The 24,185-nt window shown below is 40.0% G+C and overlaps 1 protein-coding gene across 2 annotated transcripts in view; it reads left to right on the plus strand.

The window, feature by feature from the left end:
- The first annotated feature begins 5,138 nt into the window (after positions 1 to 5,138).
- The window catches only part of Rab3 (RAS oncogene family member Rab3), a 36,278-nt gene continuing 17,231 nt past the window's right edge, over positions 5,139 to 24,185 (plus strand). The window contains exon 1 of one of the 2 annotated variants that reach the window (XM_019043086.2): positions 5,139 to 5,414. In XM_019043086.2, coding sequence (XP_018898631.1) covers positions 5,412 to 5,414 — 3 coding nt within the window. In that variant the 5' untranslated portion in view covers positions 5,139 to 5,411. Of the gene's footprint in view, positions 5,415 to 11,726; positions 11,973 to 24,185 lie in introns of those variants that run through there. The other variant, XM_019043087.2, reaches the window with a different exon arrangement.

Consider the following 24,185-nt stretch of genomic DNA (forward strand, 5'->3'; position numbering starts at 1 on the left):
ATGACGAGTACTGCCCTTGTAGCATTCCATTCAGGATATGAGAATATCAATTTGTTGTTGTTGTTGTTCTTGTTCCTTACAAAAAAATAATGGAATTGATCAACAGAACAACAGTTTATGATTGTATCTTTTAGCGTAGAAATATATTTACCGATCTCTTAGTCTTTTTCACATCCTCATACAAATATTATATCCGGCATTGTTATCACGTACAAGTCTCTGTAAGATTCGCAGAGATGAAAATACCTATTGCCATGAATTTCCGATGGTGATGCTTGGATACAACCGTCCGTGCTTCATGATTGTGCGTGTTTCATGTTAAAACAAATGAATGCACCCTAGCTTCTTCACCCCATGCAGCACAAAATTCGACTTGACGTCACCTACGACGAATCGTTATCACACGACCACAAAGTGCGAATCAAACGGGACGGTCATAAAGCTCAGCTGTTTGACCTCCTCGAAACTTTCGAGCCCTGTTGCTCGTTCTCATTAAGTTAGCAATGACGATCAGAGATGTGCTAAGCTAAAATGATCGGAATCGCTCAATCATTATGAGGTCAATCAGTGTGGGGTGCGTTTTAATCAATGTCCAGCTCTACTGAGGCCTGAAATGTCAAACCGACTCTGTTTACACTGCGTTAAGGGCAACCGCAGATTTCTGGGAAAGGTTTGACAAGCAATTCCCATCTCGGTTTCAATTACTAACTGTAGCGTGCAGGCTGAAAATGACAGATGAACGGAACGGTCGATCGTACCGTTTGTGGTTGAACGGAAGTAAGTGCCAGGCACACTTGAGCCCCTGTCTCAGTTCGTTCTTACAACTCGGAATGCACATTAGTTTCTGGCACCTGAGTTCTTTTGAAAGTAAACTGATGAGTTGGATAACGTCCTCCAACCGCAGAATTTCTATAGAAAATTCTGAATTTATCTACACAATTACGCGCGTCACGCCGTGCGACGCGTGACGACATGACCATTTTTGCGAATTTTTAAACTTAAACATGCTTTATATTTTGTCCAAAATGTAACCACTTCACGCACTGTTGATATGCTTAATATGACATAACAGCAGTCTGTATATTTTCGAAGATCAAGTTCTTCGATTTTCAGTCATCCAGACAATTGATAGGCGCAATGCGAAAAGTATTTATGCAGTCGTGTAGGCGCTAACATGGGCCCCACGCGAACTGCACTGATTGGCGCAATGCGTGAAGTATTCCTAAAGTCTTGCAGGCGCTAATATAAGTTTAGCGTCGGCCGCGCCGCACTATGCTCGGCGCAATCATTCGAACTCGCGTTAGAATAATCGCAGCATCGAATAATAGAGCTTAAAAGGCCTATGTTGTGTTTCGACGCCGTATAAGCATTCCAACGTTGCCTCGTTCCTCTCGATTTAATAATTTTTCCGAGAAAAGTTAAGAAAGTTCTTTATACTCAGGACCATTCTTTAATCTTTTCACTTCATTTATCATCAGAAGGTAAGACATCGATGACATTCCAACAAGCTAACCTAAACTAGCGTTAATATAGCGTTTATTTTCCAACTGTTTCCTGTTTTGCCAAACTTCCACCTTAAATCAACTTCATTTTAAATTCGCGCATTCCTGCAGCAGATGTTAAGGTTTCTATTCGCACAATCCTCATATATTTTCTTAGACCCTTCGCGCAATCCTGGATAACCGACTCCATTCTGCGATTGCAAAATTGACTCAAACAATTCAAACTTTTACAAGTATGAACCTGAGCAATTTTTGTCCAAAAATTCTCTGATTTTTGTAAGAGATCAGAAGAAAACTCAGTGAAATTTTCAGTTAGATTTCTAACTGAAAATTTTCGGTAATATTTTAGAATCTAGAATAGAATCTAGAAATACCTCAAACTAACAATCTAAGCAATGTAATCGAGGAAGATAAAAGTTAAAGCTGGAGGTCAACGCCATTTTTTTCTTAATGACAATTCATGAGCAAAAATCGACATGTCGCATTAATGGCGACTGATTAATGTCAAAACAAGCTTTTCGAGGCTAGTTTTCCTAAATTCGGTTAGGTCTGCGTGGGATTCATCGATGGATGTTGCATATTCGTATTATTCGTCCGAAAGTGAAGACAAAAGGCCCCAACGTAGCTCAACTTTCTTCCTCTAACGTTGGCTGAATCTAGCCGTTAACTTTCGCAACGGACCATTACACTTTAGGTAGGTAGTGGCTGGATCTCTAAAATATAGGGTGTCCTAAAAATCCGGTCCACCCCCTCAACAATTTTACCTTATTCATATTTTAAAACAAAACTTTCATGGATCAATGTAAACTACGTTTGCGGTCCTCAAAATGGAGAAGTTGCATGTGTGAGGAATTTTCGATTTGACTGTTAACTCTTACGTAAAAGTTCGCGAGAAACACGATGGTGCCACTGGTTTTCTCTGAAATTAACTCCCAAGCTCAAAAAAAGCTCTCAAGTTGAGGCCAAAATGGAGGGATATCCCACCCTACCCTGTGAGTCCACCTCTACATCAAGACAAACTCTCCATGCAAAGATAGGGAGCAAATACATTAGCAGTGTTACCGTGTTTTCAATTTTAGAGTCCCCAAATAAAGTGGCAGACCTGTCAATGTACTTGCACCCTATCTTTGCATGGAGAGTTTGTCTTGATGTAGAGGTGAACTCTCAGGATAGCGTGGGATATCCCTCCATTTTGGCCTCAACTTGAGAGCTTTTTTTGAGTTTGGGAGTTGATAATAGAGAAAACTAGTGGCACCATCGTGTTTCTCGCGAACTTTAACGTAAGAGTTAACAGCCAAAACGCAAATTCCTCACATATGCAACATCTCCATTTTCGGGGGTGGGGGCTGGAGACCCTGACGTTTTTCGTTTCAAAACATGAATCAGGCAAAATTCAAGAGGGGATCGACCGGACTTTTGGGACACCCTGTATCCCCCATGCGAGGTCCATTCGCGAAGGGTGAGTATCGCCCGCTAATAAGAGATCAACGCTGATCGTTAGCCGGCGCGGAATCAACAATCGACGTCCCGCCCCGGCTCCTCCGCGAAGGGCGACCGACGCAGGCAGATTTGACTCGGTGACCCAGTTGCGTCCCCCTGCCCCCCCCCCCCCCCCCCCCGGTCGCAGCCGGCGTCCTGGGCGATCGACGCGCGGCTTTCGGCCGTGACCCGCTTCGCGTTTCATTGCATACACATCGTCGCCCTCCTGACATAAGAACGTAACTACATTTTGCGATGAACCCTGTCGTCCATTCGACTAATCGGCTCCCCGGGCTCATCTTTAGGGGTAGTTATGCCCTTTTGTCAGTGAAGCGACGACATAATGGTGGCTTACCTATCGCCCCGCGCCATGATTCGCATGAGTCGTCTAAGGGTCGCGACTCAGCCCCCCAGAACGCCCCATTGATTCAGCAGGGGGCTCCCTTCTGGTCGCCACGAAGCTTAATCCTAAGCAGTGGTGGATCCGAAGACAGCTCAAGGTGGAGGACTATTTGGTGATGTAGAGTGAGGGTCTGGGGACAATCAAGAGAATTTGAGCCAAGATGATCAGGGTAACTCGCTTTGAGATTGATCCTGAAAGAAAGCAACTAGACACCTTAAGATTTCTTTTCTCATACATTAAGATTGAATTTTAAGGTAAGCATTTCTTCAAAGAAAACTGATATCAGAGGTTTACCGTAAGAGCTATGCAAAGTAGCGTGAATTTTTTAGTTTTTCTTTAGAAAGGTTTCTGCTGAAGACATGGCACGCTGCAGATATGACTCAGACCTTCGAAAGTATTTTTCTCAAAACCTGCATGTACTTTCTGGGCAAGGTCCTTAACATTTAATTTCATTTAAATAATGTTTCAATTATCTTTCAGCATATTCGACACAGATCGGCTACCACCATTTTGCATCTTCAATTTTGTGTTTTATTAAAGTGCTTTAAAACTCAATATATATTATAATATATCTCCATCTTGGAAAGTTTTTGGCTCGGGGAAAAAATTAGTAGAAATGTAAAAAGCAAAAATGTGCACAAACTTAGACGCATAAAAGTAGAACTCGTAAAGCCTATGCCATTAAATCTTGAGACGGTGTGTCGAATTTTGGTGGAAAATTATTCATGAAATAACCCTTTGCGATGAATATGAAAACCTTACTTTGGTTCAGCAGTAGAGCAACTTTTCGTACCGAACCTTTTGTGAGTATAGTCTTCACGATCTTTGGTAGGTATGAAAAAAAGTTTCAAACCGTTTTGTTTCGTGGTTTTTAGTTAAATAATGTTTACAGGGCCATAAGGCCTCTTAATATTCACCCAAACTTTCACCCAAACTGATCCTTAAAATGACTGGCTCTGTAAAAAAATCACTGATTTCAAAGTTGCCTGCAAAATCATTCGGATTACATTTTGCAGTTAGGAACTAAAATTTACAGTTCAGTTTACAAACAATGTTTGTACCCTTAGTTTCCCTATGCAGACAAGTGTTATTACGGGTAAGCCAGATAGTATCTAATTGCAAAATACAGCCCATTTGGAAAAAAACTAATTATACGTTGTTAGAAATTGACATAAATTTAGTCCCTAACTGGCTTGCCGCAGAGAGAGAGCTACCAGTTTTTTAGCGCTGCAACCTGTTTACTACAAAAAACGGCCGGATCCCGGATTTCATCGAACACGGGGCATATTCCGCTAATGCAAGTGATGGAAGCGTGCGGCATAGCAGGCGGAAGCCAGCCACGCTGCCAGATCGCACGGAAACCCGGGGATTTCCACTTCCAATGCTGCCGTGCTAAGGAAAAACGCCGTATGAGCCTTCAGGCGTTTCCAAATTTCCCCTGGCAAATCGCTAATTTTCAGGAAAACTTTTGATTGTTTGTCTACCAATTTCTCAGATAATTTTGTTTGTAATTAGATCCAAGACGTCTAAAAATGTCAAGGAAAAATATTCAAAATATTTCTCAAAAATAAACATTTTATCGAAGGAAATCTGGCAACTCTCGGATTTTCATACGGCGTTCTTCCTTAGCACGGCAGAATGAGTAGCGTTTCCGGACGACAAGGCAACGGCGGACTTCGGCGTCGGGGAAAGCAACACTGACGCGACGGAAAGTGGTGATAACAGCTGAGCTAACAGGAATATCGCGAGGACGGGCGACGTGGTCGCGGGGCACAGTCTCTGGTGCGCGCCGCTACTATGCCCCCCCTTGGTGCCCCCTGGTGAAGTCCTGTTGAGCCCCGCCGCGTGTCCTGCATTTCCGGTTCCGAACAACGACATGGACGTGATTTTTGCACCTCTCCGTTGAGGGATCTCTCGTGCGAGGCCACTTTCGCCTTTTCGCCACTTGAATTTCGTCGGGTTTTAGAGGCAGTGAAAAGCGCCGAGGAACCGGCTTTCTCGGACGAGAGGTCTGCTTGTCGTCTAAAATGGTTAGCGGAATTATATGTACTTATTTTTATTAAAATGCACCGAAAAAAGTGAAGTTGATTTGAGAGGCCTGTAGGACAAAGCGCATAAGTGCAGTTTTTTTTTTTTTTTTTTTTTTTTTTTTTTTTTTTTTTAAAAATTGAGTTATTGATGATTTCGATTGAAACTAGTCTTCATGCATATTCTGCAAAAAATTAGCTGCCAAAATCCAATTTTTGATCATTGAAAAGTCAGTTTGAACTTTCTTTCCGCCTTAAAGACCCGTGTAATTTCGGAACCTTAAACACGTATTTCTCGATGTAGCGAAAACTGCACTTATGCGCCTTGTCCTCCAAGCCCCTCATTTAACATTCTGGATGTAAAAAATAGTGTGCGGGAACTTATAAAATGCTACAGTACCCGCTAGAGTAGTTACTTTAGCATCGCTAAGATGTAAAACTAACGGTTGTGGCGGGTAATTCAGCATTTTATAAGTTCTCGCACACTTTTTTCACATCCAGAATGTTAAATCAACTTCACTTTTTTTCGGTGTTCGTTGATGAAATCAACTAAGTAGGCATTGTCAAAGAAAGCTCTCACCGGTAAATATACCAAGCATCATCATTGTCATAGTATTTTTGAATTTCTTCCAGTTACAATCAAAATAATATGAATATAATACACGCAAATAGCCCGAATAATTCAACTAAAAAACACAAGAAAACGGGTAACTAAGGCTAAAAAACAACAGATACAAAGCCTGAGACGTTTCGGGGTGGTTTCAACCCCCTCATCAACCAAGAAACAAAAAATACTACAAAGTTATGAAAATCAAGATTCCGAGACCCCCATTTGTTAGAAACCAAAAGGAGTCCACCCCCGAAACGCTTCAGGCTTTATATTTATTGTTTTTACGGCTTGGTACCCCGTTTCCTTGTGTTTTTAGTCGAAATAAAATATGTACATGCCGTTTAAGTTTTAAACCAGGAATCATGACTCTCAAAAACGTTTAACAATGAGAATATTCACTAAATGAGCTTTGAAGTTCCTGAGCCGGTAGACTCGTCGTTGAGCATTTTCGGAAGGTGACGATTCCCGATTTTAAACCTAAAAACGTAGGCAGAGATGGGGTTGACACAACTGGAAGATATTCAAACGATACAGGCGTGTATATGTCCTAAAACTCGATTGAAATTGATTTGTTCCCCGATGTGATCTTTCGTTGACTTAGGCTATTTTTCCAACGATATCCTTAATTTGGCTGCTTTTTTGGTGTAATCGGGAGAAAAACGTCAATGTTGCCAACTTTCCAGAGTCGGCACTGACCAGGTGCAACTTTAATGGATCTCTTGGACGGTGATTTGAAATTGACGTAGCTATACTCTTGTACACTTTCACTAGAAATACAATGATGTCATAGCTTTTCTCTAAAACAAACTCCCGAAATCAATAAAAGCTCTCAAAGTTGAGCCCGTAATGGAGGGGATTGCCTACGTACGACGAGAGTCCTCCTCCATATCCGGTCAAACTCTCCGAGTACAGATAGGGAGTAAATACATTAGCAACGTTGCCCTTTTGCTTGCGGGAACGATGAGAGAATCATTCCACGGAATTCGAAATTCATCATCCTTAATCCTCCCGGCTTTTTGGAGACGGGGCATTGTTGCTAGAGTGTGCTGAAAAATCAGCACTAATTCAAACCCACGTAAAATATCTCATTTTAATGGCAAAACCTGGCAACCTTGGACGGGATGAGATTGAAGGGGGGTCCTAAATTTAGAAGTCAAAGATATAATTTTCGAAATATTATCAAAATCATAAATTACAGAAACTTTCTAATCTAATTTGCAGTTATCAAAAAGTACAAAATCGAGCCTCTTCACACCAAAATACTAGGTAAAATAAAGAGACGATGCTTTCCACCATAATATACCAGGTCAATCTTAAGCAAAGGCCGTGGAAAAACTTGTTAGATTCAACAGTCATCGTCAGAGAGTCCGAATTTGATGGTCTCGTGGCCTACGAGGCTACACTAATGAGATTTCTTTTTCTTTTCTTTTCTTTTTTCTTTTTCTCTTTTTTTCTCTTTTTTTTCTTTTTCGTGTGTGTCACACTAGGTGGTTTTAAAAACTGCAAGGAAACACCCAGATCCGTGATATTGAGGGAGCCTAAAATGTTTGAATTTTCAATTTAACTTACTCCTGTGCTTCATCATCGGTGAAGTCCCAAGGGGCTTCGAGATCGTCAGACCCCGATTTTTCAGAATCGATCCCAAAGCCTCTATATATTACTTTAACGATCTGGTATTATCTGAGTGTGTAGTGAGGGGGGCGGGGGGTAGGGCTCTGTGTTCAATCTTTAGGTTAGTATCATGGACAAGGATGGGCTGATTTTGGACTTTTTTATGTTGATTGAGATTAAAAGTTCACTTACCTTCTTCCAATGAAATAATTTCAAAATTAGCCAGGAACTTCGATTTTTAAAATCAAGACCCCTCTTTTACCACAAAAATAGAGCCTGAGGGGGCCTCGTGATGATGGAATTTGTATTTTTTAAGGTCGATTCCGTATAATTGTTTTCGTAGGAAGCGACCTCGTTCGACCTAAAAAAAAAGCTTGGTTTGGGTAGTCTGCATCACCCCGTATTGACTCTTCAATCAGGATTCTAAGGAATTGTATGTTTAAGCCGGCGTCTCTTTTCCAGTTAGCTCTGTTTTGTAAATGTCAAGCGAATAAATAAACTATCCGAGGAGCAGTAGGAGCCAGGCAAACATTGAAATTATTCATCCCTGATCGAATCCGCATAAAAAGGGAATACGGATGATTGAAGAAATGAAACGGGGAAGAGAAGTTCAAGTCTCTAGAGATTGACATTTATCGGCGGGTATTTGCTATGTGCTCTCAGAAGATCATGTATGTTCAAAAGAAGAGTAAAAATTAACCTGAAGATCGCCCTAATTCTCTCCCTGAAGTTTTGTAAGCATAAGGAACATAAAATATTCTGTGTAGCTCAATCACCGAAACAGGAATTTAATATTTAGGCAATCGAACGCTTCGGTTTGCTAAACTTCAGCAACCCGGATACTGTGTAAATTTTCGGTCCCAAATTTTGTTAGTTGCGGTCGGTTGAAAGTCCGTAAGTTGAGTGTTTTTGCAGGAATCAAAGTCCACCCATAAATGATGATGATGGTGCGGAGCATCAACCATATGTAATCAATGAAATGTCCCCGATATACAACCAGGTCACCGGACGAGATAAAAATTATATACACCACAGAAAATTTGTACATCTAATTGTTTCTTAAAATGCGTACGTTTAATACGGAAAAAATAGGATATGTTTTCATTTTCCACTTACATGTGAGAAATTATTGATTTACATATGATCGTCATAAATTTTCCATTCTTCAAAAGCAAAGTAATAAAAACAGCTCGATTTATTGAACTTGACTTGGTACAAAAATACTAATTTTTAGTAGGTATGGTGATATAATAGAATAAAAATCCTAATGCAGACTACAGATTCTAAGTTCTCATATTATCAATATTGGAATCGTATGTTACAGTAGGCTTAATGTGCGCAATTTTTTTTTTTTTGAGAAACATGTTTCACGGTACCTCAGTTCTTGCCAAGTTCACTTCTCTATGTAAAGTTCGGTACCAACAACAGTCAATACTTCTTTTCATAAGGCCATCTTTAGGTGTTAATGACCTCAAAAACATTTGAACCAATCAGAAAATGATATTTCGGATGAAAATTAATCAAGCAGCTATTTCTTTTCTCAAAAGTGACGGTGCGTTTTTTGCGCCTCTGAGTGAGGATAGTAAAGAAAGAAAGGGAGAAAAAACCAGAAGCACCTTGCAGAAAGTGGATGAAAAATAGAAGAATCAGAAGATATCGTGTCAATATAAGTGTTAACTGGTAATTAGTGCCGAAAAAATTGGCGATAAATTATGTTTTCCATAACGATTGACTCAACATGATTAACGTGGCCATCCAACCTACGTTTTTTTCCTGAAAATACTTGATCACACTAATTACGATGATTATGCGGGAAAAAAGGCATATTCCAAACTTGAGCATAACGATTTTCGATTATTGCGGTAATTTGGCAAAGCATGAAATGGCATGCCCTAAAATGAAGCAGATTGATTTGAACAGCTGTGCTCGAGGCCTGATCAACAGATTTAGGATAGAGTCAACGACCCCTGTTTTTCCAGTAAACACTCAACATCTATATAAATACGCGCGGTCTTGTTTTCGTGGGCTAGGATCATCAGTTTTTCTTTCAAATTTGTAAAACTTTTTCGCAACAAAGTTCAACGGTCATGTCTATGTAGTTAACAGCTAGGCCAGGGACTATCGTCCGATGAGGAGACTTGAGTCCCCGTGGAGACATTTTGTACACTAAAACTATTTCTGGATGTCGTTTTAACGGTTCCGTTTATTATGAAACTTTGAAAAAATGCATGCTCGCGAAAAAAGTCTATCCGCATTAACGCATACAATCATTCAAACATTGGGGCTCTTATTATATACTCTGCACGTCTAATTTGATATGGTCATGTCCAGAGAATGGCAGGAGACAGGTTGCCGAAGAAGGTCCTTGATTGGGTTCCTCCTGGGAGAAGACGCGGAGGGCGCCCAAAGAAAGGTTGGAGGGAGGGGATTGAAGCGAAAATGTTAAGGTGCTCAATGCCCCAAGATTTGTGGTTTGAAAGAGAGCAGTGGAGGTTAGGAGTCGTAGAGCTTGAGAGAGTGCTGTAAAGCGACTTATATGTACGTACGTCTAATTTTCTTAATTTTTTGCGCGCCATTCAAGGCGAACTTATATTGCAAAGGCTGGCGAGCCTGCCAGGTGGTTCATGATTACATGCTAGAAATTGCTAAAATTGAGAGCGAAAGTACGAAAAATCATGATTTTTGTCCAAAAAAAGGGGGAGGGGGTGTACTGCCACCTCTCTTGCAGAATCTCTCGTATGGAAACCAAAATCCAAGACAATAAATTTTACTTTCAATCACCCGAGGAGTGGATATTGCCTTCAATGTCCATTATACTATTTTATTTAGCTATTTTAATCGTAGTTTGTTTGAACTGCCAATACTTTTCCTTTCTAATTGTATGCAAATGGTTGAGGAGAGCGTGCAGCAGTCCCGTCACAAAGCATTTTGCAGTGAAGAGGAGGGGTTGGAGTTGACAATTTGACATATCATTGATGGAAGTAGGTAATACAGTTCTCCGCGAGTGTTCCATTTATTTGAACCGCGATGGAATAAATATGAATAATAATGTGTTTTTATCCCAAGCATAATATGTCATACGCTTTCAAAATTAACTTGCCTCGAAAATCATAGATAGAAATATCTGATCTGATTGATGTACTCAGCTCAATTCAATCATTGTGTTCTCTCCATTTTATTTCATACGTATTAATTAATTACCCATTACGGTCAATTTATACCACATTGGCGAGTGATGAATTGAATTGCCGTACAGAAGGTTTTTATTTTAAAAAATTTAAGTTGATATGACTTCATCAGTGAATTGCGTGTCACGGTCGTGTTTACGAAGACAGGCAAAGAGGAGATCGCAATTCTCTTCGATTTTATTTTTTGGTCTGTAGAAGGTGCAGAAACCTTTACATTCTAATTTAAGTTTTATTTTTTTAAAATGTTTGGTGGGGAGGGGTGTCAGCCCCTAATGTTTACCAAATGCTGTAAAAGCTGAAAAGTGTTCATTTCTCCTCTCCCTCTCTTTTTGTCGCTCATTTGACGTAAAGGCGTATGGCTATTTCGGGAGCCTCGTAAATTATAAAGTTAGACACATAGCCAGACATATTGGTTGACGCCGAGTCCAGACTCTTGAAAACATTGACAAGAAAAAGGAATCTTGATTCAATCAGATTTAAGCTTAAATCAAAAGGAAATCCGCTCCAATTAAGAGACTTGGTTCTTGATTTAAGCTTAAATCTGATTGAATCAAGAGTATTTTTTCTTGTCGATGTTTTTAAGAGTCTGGACTCTAGATCCAATTTGTGTTGTTTTTTTTTCCAGTGTAGTTCTTTCCGGCATAAGTACGTCCAATTGTTTCCAGTTCATCGCAAAGTCAAGAGGAAGAGAATGCAACTTCAATTTCCCAATAGAATGAATGCAATAAAGAGGAGTACATCCAGAAGCCGAGGCAATTTCGGGGAAAACCTCGCATGGCGAGCGGGAAAAAATAACCTAGAGGAGCTATAATTTTCCGTTTGTTTCATACGGGAAATTGAAGCACACTGGGCGCTGACTGCGCGCGGCTAGTGGGTCAGAGGAGTGCTCGATGGAAATCAATACATTTCCAGCTGCTTCCCGCCCTCTCCCGGCAGACTGCGCTGCGGCCCGTCCGCCATACTTTCCCAATCTTATCTTACAACCCTTCTCTCGTTTCAAATGTTGCCTATGATGTTTCCGTTTTTCCTCCCCAAATCGCTGGAATTCCTCGTTTAATTACACCCTATTACCGTGCGTTTTTGACCGTCGTTCTCCGGTTGTGACCTGTGTCCTGTGCTCTGCGTTTCACCTGACTCTTTCGCACCACCGAGGTAAGTCGTCCGAATGGGCGCGATTCCTTCTCCCTGGAATCGGAGATCGTAAATTTGCTCGCTCACACAAGCGCAAATTTGGACTGATTTCAACATTTTGTCTCTCGGGCTCATGGAGCTTTAGTCATGAACTTTCGCAAGTTATACACCGTAGAGTGAATATTACGTTGTTCCTAGGCTCCGTGCCATAAAATGATACATGCTCGTGCCACCCAGTTACAAAGTTTCCACCTACTGCTCCCCTTGTTTTCATTTCGTTTATTTTTGCGTGGAAAGTCGCTCGTTTTCTCAGAGTGGCTTTCCGGAGCTCATTTCGTGATTGGGATTCGATTTTAGCCAGGCTTTCGAGACCACACTTCACTCATGTTGTGTGGGTAGGATTATTAATTTACAAAGTAAATAGGTCTCTCGGGGAGTGATATACTCAATCAATTAAATGCGAGTCGACGAGGTAGAGATTAGCAGTGATTTGATTTTGTTTTTCTTGAGTTCGGATTATTTGCCTCTGTGTTGTTTAACTTTATTTATTTTTGAGGTAAATTATTTTTGGATACTGGAAAAATTTGCATAGCTACACATAAAATCATAAATTAAATTGTTCTGCCCTCATAAAAAATACAGCTACTTAGAAATTGAAATTCAATAATACGAGGTTCAGGAAGAATATATGACCGATTTTCGGATTCGTACATGGAGGAAATAAATAATAAAAAATTAGATAAAATAAACAAAAAGAGCATGAGATAATTACTCAAAAACGTGCCCAAAAAAGATTTCTCAAACTCTGTTATTCAAGACTTTAAAAGTTGTAAAAATCTGGGACGGCTTTTTAATCAGTTTCATGATCATATAAATTTGTTGTATTTTGAGAAAATACGTAAACTTTTCAGAAAATTGCCAAATTCAAAACAAGGGTACAAAGAGGAAAGGATGTTTATGAGCTTTTTTTAATTGTTTATTAATTTCTACGAACACCAGAAGCAATGAACTCAGAGAAAATATAACCAAAGAGCCAATGAGTATAAACTTTTATATCTCTCTACAGTCATCATGCATTCAAGTAGCCTTAAAAGTTCCAAAGCTTACGTTATGTCAATCGGAACTCACATTTCGGCACTTGCGCAACACACATCTTACAACAAATGTCTTTCTCAGTTGATGGTGCCAAAAGAAAACCATAAATCCCTGGGGCTGAGTTGGACAAAAATGAACAAACATTTGTGATAAAGGGTTGTCATTGAAAGTTTTGGCAAAGTCTCGTAATACGAGTAATTCGCCTTGCGAAAAAAACTTTAGTGCCCAGCATTTTTATAATAACGGGCATCTGCGTTTTTATCAGTTTATTTATAACGCGACATTTTCTTGGCTGTTGATTGATAATAATTGCAGTAATTTTTTGAGGAATCAGTCATTGTTTTTAAGGATTGATTTATTTACTATGCGAACGAGAAACCCATTTAAGGAGAGTTTGGTGTGGGTAAAGAACTCTCCTTGAATGAGTTTCTCGCTCGCATGGTACATAAATCCATGTGTAGACAAAATTGGCAGATTCCTCAAAAAAGAATACTAGAATTTTCATTTTTAAAATTGAACCAGAGTGCAGACCGAAATTAGACCGAAGCCAAATGACGGGCTGTAGTGCAATTTAAGGTTAAGAGGAAGTTATTCAATGAGTAGATTAAAATTTGGTTCAGGAATCACAGTTTTTTTTTCTTTGTTTTGATCTGAAAAACAATGAAATTACATAAGAAACTATATTCGCGGTTGTGAATTCTCTCTAGATTCACATTGAATTTAAAATAATTTCCTGATCGTGTGAAAATTTGAACCCTCACTTTCCATTAAATGATATGAAGCACCTGATTTCTTTCGCGGTATGTGACCCGTATCATCGCTCCTCTGACGTAAGGGTGTACGATTTCGGCATGAACCCCAGAAAGCATGGATTCGCATGTAAATCAGGGTTCACGTGGAAACGGAGATACGCCCTTACGTCAGAGCGGTAACGGTATGAGCCAATCGTCTAGATTGCAGTATACGGCCGAGACGTTACTTGCAAACTTTTGAAAGTTCCGTCGGTTTTGACGGTGTAGCAGGCGAGGGGAGGGTATGAGGAGAGATATACTGACGGAGTTGAAGGGAGGAATCAATCGACATTGGATGAAATATGATTGATCGGCATTTAGCATTTGCTGAGTAAAAAACATAGCTACAAGGTTCTGCGGGCAAGAACCGAGCCATTCATATCATGATCGAAAGCACCAAGCTACAGCGCAAGTTTGTAACTAGATTGATAATGATTGTAGAAGCGTTTAACCGAGATTTGGACTACATTTTAGCAATAAGGAACCAATATTTTCGGCTCACTCCGGAAACAACGTATATGTGCTATTGAATTTCCTGTATAATGCATACATATGTGCTTTTTTTCGTTTTCTTCTTCTCCCTCCTCACTCCGATCTGTACCCGCTCCATCTTCTTTTCCTCGATTTTCTCATTCTTCTCCTGTGTTCAATTTCCCCCTCATTTTCTTCAATCCCCTCTTATTTCTTGTTCCCTCCTTTCTCCTTATCGTTTCTTCCTCTTCTTCTTTTTCCTTATTCTCCTACTTCCTCTTTTCTCTCTATTACCGTATTTTTTCTTCTGCGTCCTCTAATTATAATTCTTCCCCGCTGTTTCTTGCCTCTTTTCTGGCTCTTCCTTGTTTCTTTCTACTTTTGGAGGAGAGGACTATTGCCTTCTCTTCTTCCTCTTTTTCTTCCTTTTCATCTTTCTACTTTTTGCCTCTTCCTCTCTCGCTTCTCTCTATTGTTTCCCTCCCATTCTTCCTTAAACTAATTTTTGACTAAAATTCTATGAAAAAAATCAGAGAAAAACGTGAATTTACTTCTTAAAGTAAAACAATCTACTTTTATCATTAGAGAATTGGCAACGTCAGAGTGTCTGAAACGTCAGTATGATCCATAATTCCCCCAATTCCCACAGAGCCTCGAGTTTCCAGGGTTCTTGCCCCTGCAGGGTAATTCCCTTAATTTGCAGGGGGGGGGGGGGGGGTTCAAAAAGTAGTACTCTTTTTTCTAAGAGCACACACAAAATTAAGAGTCTCCATCTAAATTAAATCCAAAGTTACAGGGGTGCTGGTGGCTCAGGACTTTTGTATCACCCTGTATATGGTTTTTCCTAAACACTATAAAAGCTCGCCTCTGGGAAGAAACTTCGAAGCTATATATTTCTAGACAAACAAAAGGAGAAAAGCAACTGATATCCATCGGGCCAAATGAAAGAAGTAAGATGTTTAATACGGGCAGTGGCGATCTATGCGGCTGCGTCATTTGGACGAATTTCTGCTGAACAAATTTAGGTGCATTATGACGTGAGCCCTGTTATCGTTTATTCTTATGAGTCTCAGGGCTCATGTCTTAATGCACATAGTTCCGTTTGGCAGAAATACGTCAATTTCTTTGGTATCCGTGCCCCTTCAAAGTGGAACAAAATCCTTACGAATCGAACCATGGACATCACCCTTTTCTATCCGTGCCTCTATTCAAAAAGACTTGATTATGAAACCGAAATCATTCAAAGTTAGGAGAACTTTCAAAACTATTCAGCCGTACTGCAAGCGACCAATCGGTGAAGCTTTCCAGTCTGCTGGGTCCATTCATACCAAGGAAATCGATTCTTTTCATTGGGTTGGGGATGAGCGGGACGGAGACAGTTACATCCAACCGCACCCCCAGATCACATGATTCTAAGTTTATTCAAAACTTATCGGTTCTCTTCAAAAATAATTCGCGTTACTGTAGCAAAAATGATGACCAAAGACGGAGTCGGTTATTACTTTCTCAAATTACACAATAATGGTATAGACAAGAAAATAATTTAAGCATTCTGATACATGTTTTTTAACAAGGATTTTGCGTAAAGCCATCTCAGAGACTGGCACGGTCGTAACTTTCTGAGTGCCATTTAGCTCAAGCAGATTATTGTTTTTTCCATGAGCAGGAAGTTTGAATTTATCCAAAATAACTTTATTAATTCGGTAAAGATTTCATTTCAGTAATTTCCGTTGCTTGAATCGTGTTTTAAATGGAATTTTGATTAAGATACATGTATATCAGAGTACCTAAAGTACCTCGTCTACTGGTCAATTGAATGCATAAAAAAACGGAAAACGTGGAGCATTTCAATTTATTTTCATCGTTTATTAATGAGGTTAGTCATCTGAGATAATGGCATCCTTTACGTGCAGATATAATAATCTTAGTCATGAAGAGGAAGGTCACCAGGCAAGTCATAAAATAAAGCAAACCGTCACAGGTATATTTTGTCTTCACACTGACACGACTAGAGTAATGGACATGAGTGAGAGTTTGAAAATCGACTCTTAACACAGCCGATGTTAAACAAACAGTACTTTGCATTAGTTCGATAGGAAAAATACAGATGAAGTCATTTGTACGGCCAGGATAAATGATTAGGGTGTTGTTTGAGCGGTGTTAGGTATACATACTCATATCTCATTTACGAGTTGAATTGTGAACTTTCCCGAAATTTTTTCCACTTTTGTCATAATTTTTGCCATCAAATACTTACCAAAATGACCTCATTTTTTTTCTTGCAAGAACTAGTTTTCATTTCTTCCTCAGTACCGGTCAATTTTCCGGAAAATTGAATTCTCAAAGAGGGACGTTTTTACACCCCGAAAAACCCCCAACTTTTTGGAAACTCTTCTTCCTCAGTGTGCTGTTTTGATATAGTCAATATATGAAACTCGATCGTTTTCATTTCAGAAGATCAGTAATTTGGTGAAAGTTATAAACAGATCAAGTGAGTATGAAACACATGAGTGTAAACTAGCGATACGCCGTAAATAGACAATAAAACATTTATGACTATCACGTGAAGGATAGTTTACGTATCTTGCGCGCCCATTATGATGTGACTTGAATGGGAAGAGCAAATTTTCTCAATCGCCTCATGTTGCGCGCACTTATTTATATTTTTATTATTTCTTCACATCTGAAGACCCTCTAAACCGATTTCAAATTCTGACGCACGATTTTCCCAAAAGAACTCCGGCCCTACATGTCTCTGGCGAATCATTTTATACGCCAAATTTACCTAAGTAGTTCAAATAAACGCGACGGGTCGCTTAGTCACTATTTCTGAAAGAAAATTCACATCGTGAAATAAAATTTAGACACAGGTGTGATCAGTCCAATAGGGTTTCGTATTTGAAACATAATTTAACCGAGTCAGAGAATTTCAATGAGAATGAGGTTTTGAGGGAATGAACCACTGTGTAAGGATAGAAATCAGTGATATCTCATGTAATCACACCAATGAAATATACCTCAGAGAACCTGCACTTACAGTCTAAGCAATGCTTTAGTGTGATGCAAAACTTTCGAAGTTAAAAGGTCAACGCTATTTTTTGACTGATGATGATTGACGAGCAAAAAATCAGATATTATTCGCCGAATGATGACTGATTGGTGTCGTGGTGCAAATTACATTAGGATTGACTCTCTGGTGACTTCAAGGGTTTGATCAGGTTCAAACCCTAGAGTCAATCAAGGGCGTGAAAACCGCGTAAGTGTCGTGTATTTTCTTTCCGACTTACAGCCATAGAGTACAATTATTAGGGTCTCAATATACTGGCCACTGAAGTCAATCCTTGAACGGTGCACTCCTAAAGCCTCTTGTTCCCCAGATGTAGGAACTCAACGGCGTTTTTCAACGCTGCGGCTTATACAAGAATAATAGCCTGCGTGTGTTTTTCGGGATTTATTACTTTAAGGCGGTAATTATTTTCACGAATTTTGGCAAATTTTGTCGACCAAAGTCATAACAAAATTAAAAATGCACGGAACTCCCAGCTTTTTTTAAAATGAACTTTAAACCTATATTTTCTAAAGAAAGCTCGGAGTTTGGACCCCGCGCATTCGGCTTCATCACTCGTCGCACAATCGTCTAAAAAGCGTTGGACAAAACAGCTTCGGAAAAGAGCTATATCGGCGCTCCAGAACTTTACGGCTCTATTGTACACTATGTTTTAGCCCAAAACAGAGTGCCTGCCACACAATGTGTCGTTCTTCTCACGAAAGAACGTAATCACATTTCAGTTTTGCCAAATTTCCCGTCGCCAATTGCATTTTGACCAAAAGAATCTTAGGAAATTTTAACTGAAAATTTTACCGATACTCCCCAGATCTTACACAATAATCAGAAAAATGTTGGACTAAAATTGGTACAGGCACATTTTTGTAAAAGCTTGAATTGTTTGAGCCAATTTCGCTACCTTGGAATGAAATTACGTTCCTTCGTGTGGGAAACGACAAATGGAGCGAGTCAAAAGGAAAGGTCTCGATACATGATCTAATTCCAAACCATTTCTGATCATAGTAGACCAGTTAATGACTAATGGTCATCATGCGACAGTCCGCTTTGATTAAAATTGGTTGGGCCGACAAATTTAGATCAAAATGGAGTGCCAGCATTCATAATTTTCTACCTTACGAAACATTTCAGCCGTGTTTTTAATTTTAATATCAAGCAAAATGACGATTTTAAGACTGATGACTCCCGACACCTCGATGGCAATTTGTTCGGGAATTTGATCGTGTATCGAGATCTTTACGACGTGAGTCAGTCTCCCAAAATATTCGTTGTTCATCGAACAAGATTTGGCAAAATCCAAAGGCTCATACGGAAGTTTTCCTCAGCCCGGCAGCAAAGGCTCCTCCGCACTCTTTTTTCTCTCCGCGGGGGTATTAATAAACCCTGTCATATTTTAAACATAGCTCCCGATGACAGGCATTCAAAGTGACACGAAAGTTTCATAAGTCTCGAAGTGTGAAGTTAGCAACAGCCTACGGTTTTCGCAGTGCGGCGGGGGTGGGTGGATCACAAAGTTTGTTTACCTCCCTTAGCGGGAGCGCCAGCATGCAAGTCGTCGGATAAAAGGCATAGCTCTTGACCTAGCACCTACGAACTGCGACCCGCGCCGCGGATCGATCCCTCTAATCCAATTTGAGAGTCTTTGAATAACGGGTCTTTTTGTCTCCATGTCGTCGGTCGCAATTGATTTTTTCCAGCGTCCTTTGTATTATTCACGCTCTTGAAAACGGGTCTTCAATCAAGGCCAATCTGGTCCGCCCCGGATGGCTTACTTTCTCGCCGCGATAGACGCAGCGACTACTCGGCCGAGCTACCCGAAGAGCGCAGTTACTCTGAAATTTGAACGTATTTCTATCAAACGGAACTATGTGGATTGAGACATGAGCCTGAGACCCATAAGAATGTGTGCATAACAGGGCTCACGTCATAATGCACATAGTTCCGTTTGACAGAAATAGTCCAATGGAGATGTTGCATGTGTAAGGAATTTGCGATTTGACTGTTGATTTTTATGTAAAAGTTCGTGAGAAACACGATGGTGCCACTGGTTTTCTCTGAAATCAACTCCCAAGCTCAAAAAAAGCTCTCAAGTTGAGGCCAAAATGGAGGGGATATCCCACGCTATCCTGAGAGTACCTCTACATCAAGACAAACTCTCCATGCAAAGGTAGAGAGCAAATACATTGACAGGGCTGCCACTTTATTAGGGGACTCTAAAATTGGAAACACGGCAACACTGCTAATGTATTTGCTCCCTATCTTTGCATGGAGAGTTTATCTTGATGTAGACGTGGACTCTCAGGGTAGGGTGGGATATCTCCTCCATTTTGGCCTCAACTTGAGAGCTTTTTTGAGTTTGGTAGTTGATTTCAGAGAAAACCAGTGGCACTATCGTGTTTCTCGCGAACTTTTACGTGTGAATTGATAGTCAAATCGCAAATCCCTCACACATGCAACATCTCCATTGAGCTTTGAGGAAATGGACCTGGTAGCGCCCGAGTAGAATATTAATGGAATCAATCGCCCTTTATGAACTTATTGATGAGTACCCAAAATACTCTTGGAAAGTGTTCGGATGATTCAATTGGTTCCCCTTTGAATTGCCTTGAAGGAGGTTTGTTTTCTCCTTTGGGAAAATTGGAACTGCATCTTGACTGGGTTATCTTGCATGCTAGAAATTGAAAGCGCTCTGGCTATCTAATGGTAACGCCTGATGCCACTATTCATGCTCGATTGATGTCTGTTTTGCATACAAAAAAATTGAAGGCGCTCTGACTTTAGAACTGGGAACGCCTGCACGCAACTATTAACGTTCACTGGATTTCCGCTCTCCGTACAGGAATTTTGAAGGAGCTTTGGCTATCTTAATGGTATTGCTTGGATGCAGGTATTCACTCTCAACGTGCGTAAAATTGTATAAGTTGCATATCGACGGTGTAAGTGGGCAATCACATAACTTGGTTTGCGACGTCGTAGACTTCCTGTCATACTTTATTTTTAAACGTAAAACTACTCAACGGCAATTCTCTGAAACTGTCGTGGTTTTTCTTCTCTATGCGAAGAAAGTTCTGCATTCACTTCAAGGAACGATGTCAATTTGTTCTCCTTTAAAAAAATAACATAGAGGCGGAGATTTTCAGACACCGCAAACGAGATATGTAATTGCGGACGTCGCGCCGTCGATAGGTAAAATTGTACATGTTGCATATATAAGAAAGGCGCTTTTTGATTGATTTCTGGTGATGAAACTCAAATGACATCAAATAAACGGACTAAACAAGCGCTCTTTTGGTCAAAAGGCACAAGAAAGTTTTCATCAGCCCTCTCACGAGAAAAAAACATTGATACACTATCTCTAGACCTTACAGCTCGTCACCAATGGGAAGAAATCAATTCATGAGATAAGCTCCCATTTGCAATCAGCGTGGGATCCTTTTTAAAGATGAGAGGCTTGAGTCATGACGTCACAACTTCGTGACGATCGTAAAAAGGCCATGAATTTCGTTGAGATTTTAGTCTCTCGTGTTCAAAATCATCATAGCAGGGCTGAGAACTCGATTTGAGCTCCCAGTTTCCTCAAACCCCTCTTGTGTCATAAAATCGTTGGATCCGGTCAACCTCGTTTAATTCTTAAATGGATTTGCGTCTGTGACAGGGCAAACTCTGAGAGGGGCAGAGAAGTCCAAGGCTTTGACAATTAATTATCACTGAGGCCAATTGGATGGATATCAGTTCTTTATGTTTGTCGAAAATCGAGCTCTTTACTGCTTCCTTTGAATCTCACTCAACACGGCAGAGGAATGCAACTTTTAAAGAGTATCGAGAGAAATCTCAGCAGATTGTTCAGTTTACCATGAGCTTTAAATTCCCATATTCAGGAAACAAATCGATATTTCCTTTTCAACTGCATCTCAAAAACTCTTACAATAGCAAACACGTGGTAGTCCGCCTTTTCATTGGGCATTCACGGCTGGATTTAAGAAAACTTTTTTTCCTGGGGGGGGGGGGGGGGGGTTAGGAACTCGCAGTTGGACATTCTAGCTCAACGGGCATTTTTTCTCAGTCTTGGCTCCTATTAAAAAAATCGATTAAAAATTATAATTGTTTAAATTTCACGCACTTTTTTGGCCAAATCTCTCGCATTTTCATGAAGAGGCCAGTATTGAAAAAAGAAGTATGGTAACATCATATTTTTCTCGATTTTCTTACACAGTAGTGCTACTATTTAGTGAAAATAACTAGAATTATTGTAGTAGTATTTAATAGAACTCTGCTCACCAAATATGGTAAAGGCCACCTTAGAGTCTGGTGTTTATTATCATCCTCGGATCACTGTGTTAGTATGGTAAAATCTATCATATTTTTTCGGTGAGGTAGACTCAAAGGAGGAGGAGGAGGATCAGCCTTGACCCTCACCCTCCCCCCTCCGAAAAAAAATCCAATATAGTTCCAAAAAATGCGGCAGTTTTTGACATTTTTTTGCACATCGATACGAAGTCGGAATTCAGGGATGCCAAGAAATCTGGAAACGAGGCACCGCGGTAAAAACCATGGATCTGTTTGGGCCTTTGCCAGGTGCATTGCGAACCGTCTGTTTTATACTCCCATGTAGCGGTCGTGGGAAGTGAGTAAGTGAGTACTGATCCTTGAGTGAGTTCGGTGCTTCAGCTTACCACCATGCAATTACCGCAGGAACGGGTACCTGAAAATCGCCTTGTGGCCTTCCCATCAGACTACGTAATTATACCAACCACTTCCTCTTTTTTTGTGTCCTGTTTTGTTCTTTGCATTTTCTCTGCGTCGCTTTTTTCGCAATAATGACGGGTAACATATATGCTCCAACAGTAACCTCTCATTCTCTCTTTATCCCATACTTTTTTTCTACAAAAGGTAGTGCGGGTTTCCTGAGCGTATCACTGAGATACTAAAAAGTGACTGAGGTCCTAGGTTTTACATATTTATGTGTTGTTTTCCGCGCTGTATAGGAATAGATCCCGGTCCTTTAAAGTTCAAACTTTTTAGCCTTTATTACCCATTGTTTGTGTGTCTTTTTTCCGTGTCATTTTCCTACGCAAACGAATATTCGGTGCTGATAACAGAACCCTCTGTTCACAGGGCTCCTGCACTTTCTTTGATATGATTACAGAACTTTTCCATTGTGAGAACATAACTTTGGTCGTGAGCACAGAGTATACTCTGCCTTCATAACGGAAACTTCTGTAACTGTGACAAAGAAAGTGCAGGAGCCCTATGAACGAAACTATTTTTTTCAGTGCAGGACTACTGCGTCAATTTCATCGCACTAACAGAAAAATAATAACTAAAAATTAAAGATTTGAATAGATTTGATTTAACAACTCAGCACCGAAAATTAGTGTAGTACGTAATAAATAAAATTTCCTGTAAACACTCGTTATACCATTCATAGTACACAGAAATCATATCGCGACAACGTAGGCACACCTATCTCATTAGAGGGACCTGATTTTGCACCTAAGACTAATTGTGGAATTTCGCCCACTATATGTTACGTCATATCAACCTAGTCCAGTGATAATAAACTGGAAAAAATGCAGTGAAACCATAACTTTTAGATACGGATCGAAAAGCTCTGTATCGCCAAACGTGTCATAAATTACCCCTCGGGCGAGATTTAATATTAATCACTTTTAGCGTTAGCCAGCGCAGTAATTGTGTTCCTACCGACGGTTGGCGCTATAACGCCGTTATTATAATACCCGCACAGTGGTTATGAAAATTGCCGCCATTCATCGATGCCCTGGCAAACCCATTTTCGTTTTTTTTTGTCCATAAAGTGTTGCGTTATAGCGAATTACTTTCGCCCAGGAGTACTTGCAATTAACTTTTTTTGCCCTTTCAATTCGAATTCCCAACAAAATGAAAGCCTTATTTTCCTTGAATTCGAGTAAAGCACGTGAGAGTGCGAGGGGCTTTTTTTTCTTTTTAAAAGAAAAAAAACACCCCTTTACTCCGTCCATACATCGATGAACAGAGCAATACGATGGCGTAAGTCCGAAACCATGTATCTTGTTCACGGTGTTTAAATGACTCAGTTTCTGTTTTGTTCCCCTTGGTATTCTTATTGTATCTTTATTTAGTTTATTTTAATCATGTAGATAGATAAAAGACACATCCTCGTAGTACATATAGTTACTTTATTGACATAAAATTTGTTTAAAAAAAATAATATTAATAGTAAAAAATAGTAGAGAATAAATTGACATTCCTTGAAGTCCTCGCGGAAGCTTCTTTACACAGGGTGAATAAAATCACATCAGTTTTTAAGAATTGCCGTTGAGTAGCTTTCGATTTAAAAAATGAAGTATGACAACGTCGCAAACCAATATACATGTTCGCGGAATTGCACCATGTAATAGTGAAGAGCTCAAATTTTACTTTATTAGTACTTGCATTGTTTTAAAAATAAATTTGTCACATAGATCAGTCATCCAACATTTCTTGTTGCAATATTCCGTGTGTTCGCTTGTTATTTTTTTCTTTTGCGTTTAACGAGTAAAGGTGCCATTAAAACTACGATCGTGGTAAAATAAACTTCCGGAGGAGTCAATATTTTGGCTCACGTAAATACCAAGGGCAACTGACAGGATAATAGCCCCGCCGCGCGGGCCTTATCACCATCAGAGTTGCCAAAGTGGGCCGTATTCCCGCAAGATTTTTCACTTGATCGTCGAAGTGCGAATTTTCACAGAAAAGGCAACGTGCAGTCGTATCATTGCTGCACGCAGGTCGAACAGGAGAAAAAGTAATGAAAAAGGTGACGAGTTAGCATGC

Source organism: Bemisia tabaci, chromosome 4, assembly GCF_918797505.1.
Source record: "Bemisia tabaci chromosome 4, PGI_BMITA_v3".
Taxonomy (NCBI): Eukaryota; Metazoa; Arthropoda; class Insecta; order Hemiptera; family Aleyrodidae; genus Bemisia; species Bemisia tabaci.